Here is a 6,000-nt window from a genome sequence, read left to right on the forward strand (position 1 = left end):
GTAATAATGTATAACAAATGCCATTATTATTATTCAGCTTTTGCTATCAACCAGTAGCAAAACGTATAAGATTTCATAAGGTTACAAAATGTAATGTAACTACTATCAATCTTAACTTCTATTTTAAGTTCACCTGGATAGAAACTGAGGGAATGGGTAAGAAATGGAAGAAATGATGGGGCACTAACTTCCTCACCTTATCAAATACAGACTCAAGAGACACTGAAGTCCGTAAAACAGAAATATAACTTTAAGTATATTAAAGTCACGAAGGTAACCAATGGAACAATTTAAAATAGTGATATAACTGTATTGGAAGTAGGACAAGTGCAACAGTAAGTGTAAACTAAACCCTCACTTAATAATCTACCAAGATTGGGCTTCCCTGGTGGCGCAGCGGTTGAGAATCTGCCTGCCAATGCAGGGGACACGGGTTCGAGCCCTGGTCTGGGAAGATCCCACATGCCGGTAGAGCAACTAGGCCCGTGAGCCACAATTACTGAGCCTGCGCGTTTGGAGCTTGTGCTCCGCAACAAGAGAGGCCACGACAGTGAGAGGCCCGCGCACCGCGATGAGGAGTGGCCCCCGCTTGCCGCAGCTAGAGAAAGCCCTCGCACAGAAACGAAGACCCAACACAGCCAAAAATAAATATAAATAAATAAAACTTTTAAAAATAATAATAATAATAATCTACCAAGATACACTAAATCCTCAATCTAATATCTAAAGTTGATAGAAACTGGTGCAAGTATACTTTAAAATATTGAAATATCCACCAGAAAACTGAACACAAAACAGGTAAAAGTCTGGAGAGCAGAACTGGGATAAAAGGGGTAGGGCAAGAGACTGCTGCTTTTCATTTTATAAATTCATCTGTACTGTTTGATTTTTTTTTAAACCTTACAGATGAGTACATTTTTAATACTGAAAGGCTAACTTCTTTAAGAAACTTTGTAAGAAATAGGAAATTTTGATACAGGAAAATTAAACTTCAATGCTTTCATTCTGTGAATGTTTTTGATCTGTTTTAAAGATTTAAGTGTTTGTATATACATACATATGTATATTTTAATAGCTAAAATAAAATGCTTTCCACAATATTTTGTTATGGTAAAAATTTCTCCACCTAACAAAAATGTCACCTTTCCAATGTTCCCACAGATAGACAAAGCATTAGCACAAGGACTACAATTAATACAAAAATGTTTCCGGTGAACTGAACACTAAGATGGCAAGATGAAGATAAACACAAATTATTTAATTAACCTATGCGATCACCAAAATAGCAGCAACATTAGTTGCTAGAAAATACCTTTCTCCTTTTAACACTGGAGTGGCTTTACAATTTAATTCTTAACGAGGCTTATAAAAAACTCCAAACACTTCTTTAAGAGAAATAACTTACCAAACTGCAGTTTTCAGTTTTTACTTTAAAAACATGCTTTCCAAATATTTAATAAGATAATTTAAATAGTACTGAAAAACTACGTATTTTACTTTTAATGTCAAAAATCATGGCGCACCAAAGGCAAATATCACCATAAAATGGTGCTGATTTACTTTTTTACATACACCTACATGTTTTATTATAAAGTAATTTTGGTTCACTAAAGCATTTTAGACCACAGTCTTCCATTCCTCTCCTCCAATTCCATTTCACCCAGAAGTCACCAGTTTTATCAGTTTGGTGTATATATTACTTTCAGACTTCTCCTGTGCATGCACACAAACATACATATACAAAACATTTAAAAATTTGTTTTAACAAAGGGCATAAAATGACTAGTTATTACCCTCAGTAGTAATATTGTGTACATTTTCAAGACACAAACATTTTCCTTCAGTTTACTGTTTGCTAACTGCCTGAGGAATTTCTAATGGCTGCACAGTATTCCTGTAAATGAAATGTCCCATATTCAACCACCTGAAAAATAACATTTCATGTCTTAGGTTATAAGCTGTCTAATGGTTATAAAGTCACATCTTGAAAATTTAAGTCTCTTGCTCTAATGTTTCACATAAAAATCACTCTCAAATTTTACATTCCTCCAAAACATATTACTATATGGTCAATAACTGACATAGACAAGATTAGCAGGACTATGTAATTTATCAAAAATCAAAATAACACAAAGCAAAAAGACCCTTACAGGTACTGATCATAAGAAGTAAAACTGGAGAAGACACAAAGAGAGTAAAAACAAGAGTCAAGACCAAACTTATAAATCAGCAGGTACTTAAAAAAGAAGTACAGGACTTCCCTGGTGGCGCAGGGGTTAAGAACCCGTCTGCCAATACAGGGGCACGGGTTCAAGCCCTGGTCCGGGAAGATCCCACATGCCGCGGAGCAACTAAGCCCGTGAGCCACAACTACTGAGCCTGCACTCTAGAGCCCAAGAGCCACAACTACTGAGCCCATGCGCCACAACTACTGAAGCCCATGCTCCGCAACAAGAGAAGCCTGTGCACCGCAATAAAGAGTAGTCCCCGCTCACCGCAACTAGAGAAAGCCTGGGCACAGCAACAAAGACCCAACGCAGCCATACATACATACACAAGTAAATAAATAAATTAGGGCTTCCCTGGTGGCGCAGTGGTTGGGAGTCTGCCTGCCAATGCAGGGGACGCGGGTACGAGCCCTGGTCTGGGAAGATCCCACATGCCGCGGAGCAACTAGACCCGTGAGCCACAACTACTGAGCCTGCACGTCTGGAGCCTGTGCTCCGCAACAAGAGAGGCCGCGATAGTGAGAGGCCCGCGCACCACGATGAAGAGTGGCCCCCGCTCACCGCAACTAGAGAAAAGCCCTCGCACAGAAATGAAGACCCAACACAGCCAAAAATAATAAATTTTTAAATAAATAAAAATTTTAAAAATCTTTAATCAACAAAGATATTATAAATATTAACTTGAAAAATGGTATTACTTTTAAAACCTCAAGTTTTAAGAAATGGTTATTTGGTTTTAAAACGGAGCAGGAGCCTTCCTGGGAAAAGACATCCCCACCCCCTATCAGTCACCTCTTATTCACAGAAAAGTTTTACCCTCCTAGACTAAATTTGGTTCAGAGAAGCAAGAAAATGCAGAAACAAAGGAAAGCAGTCTAGCATGACAAAATGATAATGGCTTAGCCATAAAACAAAGTCAAGGACCTTTAGTTCCTCCTCAAGGCCTATAGATAATATCCTGAGCCCTATCCCAAAGTTGTTTTGCAGAAACTAAAACCCCCACCAGGTGGAAGAAGTCAACTGCATGCTAACCACCAGCAAGCAGACCTCAGACCCTTGAAACCAGGTTGATAATCTGAGATTCCTAAAATGCCACCCTGTTACCTCACCACCAACCTATCAGAAGGATGTCCACGAGCTGATGACTCACCCTGGACCCTTTCCCTCATCTTGCCTTTAAAAACCCTTCCCTGAAAGCCATTGGGGAGTTTGTCTTTTGCGCATGAACTGTCCATTCTTCCTTGCATGGCCCAGCAATAAATGCAGTACTTCCCTTCAACCACAACCAGTGTCAGTATAGGCTTTGCTGCACGTCAGGCGAGTAGACGCAAGTTTGGTTTGGTAACAGTTTCACTATTAGTTTAACAAGTGGCTAGCCCTAATTTTTAAACACATCATTCTTACAGAGCCAAAACACAGTGATTACAAAAAATTTTCTTAAAGGAAAAAAAGAAATATTTCTCTGTTCCAAAAAATTTGTATAAAATAGTTTAAATACACCAACTAGAAAAACAAGAATCTTTATTTAACACAACAGATGTTTAACATGAAGTCTACAAAACACAACACCATTATTTTTAAGTAAGATTACACACATAAAATCAACCACCTTCATAATGGTGATATGACTTCTTTAAATGATGTAATCCTCCATAATATACAAAATAAACCCAATACTAATGGGACAATTAGTTTAGATGCCTGTAAAAAGTATAAGATTACCCATCTTTTCTAAATCACCTGTATCCCTATTAATTCATACATAAACAATTGCTCACCTTTCCAAATACTACTCATATTTAATTTTTCTAACTATAAAATGTACATCCTCTAAAAAATCTTGGAAACATGAATAAGAAGATAAAAATCGTAATCCCACATCTGGTATATGTTCTTCCAGTCATTTACCTAAGACAGACATCAAACCTCTTTTTTTCTTAAGAAAAATGATCATAGAAAATGAGTGCCTTTTAAGTGGTTCATTCGAGTCTATCGTATTCCAAAAGTTATAATCATACCATCACTAAAGAAGTACAGTGATGTTAATTCTCAGTGGTTGCAGAACTAGTCTATTTACTTATCTACATGTACTTTTCTTTTGTGAGGATATAACATTAGACTTGACTTTCTATTTCATCCACCTGCGTAGGAAAAAAAGCAGACATTAAAGAGAAAAAGCCCTAGGTCTTAAATCTTGATTTTCTAAATTAAGATGAATGTGACCTTGTGTAAATTACAACCTGAGTCTGTCAGATGAAAATGGAAAAAACTGCACCTACCAAATAGGGTGGTTTCGAGGATTAAATGATACATGTGAAGAGAGCAGCCAGTGCCTGCCTGGCACTCAGTAATAACTCCACAAGTATTAGTTCTTCCTTTCCCATTAAAAGAGGCGTGAATGCGACACAACTACTAAAAGTCAGACTTTTAGACATAAATACGTGAAATGTGTTTGTTTTAATCAGAGCTTTCACTCATTTGTAATTAAAATTACTTCACAACCCACTTACACCGACGACAACTCAGGGTATTACTGCACCAAAAAGATTTCCTTTTCCTGAAGTAAAATTTTAAGGCCATTTTACACTTGCTTGGCTATCTGAAATCATAGCCAACAAGAGAGAAGAACGCAGGAAATTTCTCTTGTAAAAGTACTCCAGGAGTTAAAACCCAGCGGATGAGAATTTCCTTTAAGAAGGATAATTAAGAGATTGGGGGTGGCGGGGGTGGGTGGGGAAAGCAACTCCAGACTTTTTTCCCCACTTCCAATGATAAGTTTGGGGATGAACAAAAGAATAATTCTTTACAGCAATTTACAGAGAACGCCACGGACCCATAAGAATACTCCGGGGAAAAGGTAAATTTTAAAATTGCTCCCTGCGTAGGTCCGAGAACCTGGGATTCTAAGACTTAAAAACCTTGGAGTCTTTCAACAGAATTGGGGAAATGTGATGGAGGGAGGAGGGGGTAAAACAGTCTGTGAAAGCCGGAGAGCCAGAAAAAGCAATGGGAGGGGGGAGGGGCTGCCCCAAAATGCCAAAGATCCAGGCTTTGGCGAAGCGGCTTCGCTTGCGGGGAAACCAAAGTAGCTGGGGAACTAAGAAAATGAGGAAATTCCAGCGCTGCGCGAGGAGGAATGGAGGGGGGCGTGAGAAACAGGGAGGCTGCGGCGGAAAAAGAGGGGTGGTGTCGTCCGAGATAAGGGTCGACGGGGAAAGGGAGCAGCGGCGGGACGGGAAAGCCCGGACAAGGATGTGAGCCGGGGGAGGAGACGCGGAGGCGTCCGGGGTCGCCGAAACTTAGAAAAAAAGAGCAGGGGACGACAGGGGGCCGGAGCAGCGAGGGGCGCCCCAGTACCTGCAGAGATCGTCCAGGACGCTGCAGGGAATCTCCACCCGTTTGGTCTCCATGATGAGGACCCACAGCAGGAGCAGTGCATCCCGGCTCCGCGCGGCCGGGGACCGAGGGTACGGCACGGAGAGCAGACGACGACGGCGGCGGCGGCGGCGGCGGTTCCAACGAAAACGAGAGGGGGAAGGGGCGGGACCCGCTCACTTCCGCCCGGCTCCCTCAGCCTGGGACCCCGAGGCTGGGCCGCGGTGCGGGGGCGGAGCCCCGGGAGCCACGCCCCTGCTCTGCTTGAAAGGCCCAATGGGAAGCTGGAGAACCGGCAGCCTGAGCAAACTAAGCCAATGAGACGTTTGTTTATTGGTCCGTCGGCTCCAATCCGTCTTCAAGCTGCTCAGTTGCTACTCAGAAAACCAACTTCCCG

General features: G+C 41.2%; 1 protein-coding gene across 1 annotated transcript in view; it reads right to left on the minus strand.

The window, feature by feature from the left end:
* DCP2 (decapping mRNA 2) overlaps positions 1–5,734 on the minus strand; it is a 46,322-nt gene extending 40,588 nt beyond the window's left edge. Inside the window, exon 1 of the mRNA XM_059916878.1 lies at positions 5,586–5,734. Within this exon, the coding sequence (XP_059772861.1) occupies positions 5,586–5,638 (53 nt within the window). The 5' untranslated portion in view covers positions 5,639–5,734. The remainder of the gene's footprint in view (positions 1–5,585) is intronic.
* Between the last annotated feature and the right edge of the window lie 266 nt (positions 5,735–6,000).

Source organism: Balaenoptera ricei, chromosome 3 (assembly GCF_028023285.1).
Source record: "Balaenoptera ricei isolate mBalRic1 chromosome 3, mBalRic1.hap2, whole genome shotgun sequence".
Taxonomy (NCBI): Eukaryota; Metazoa; Chordata; class Mammalia; order Artiodactyla; family Balaenopteridae; genus Balaenoptera; species Balaenoptera ricei.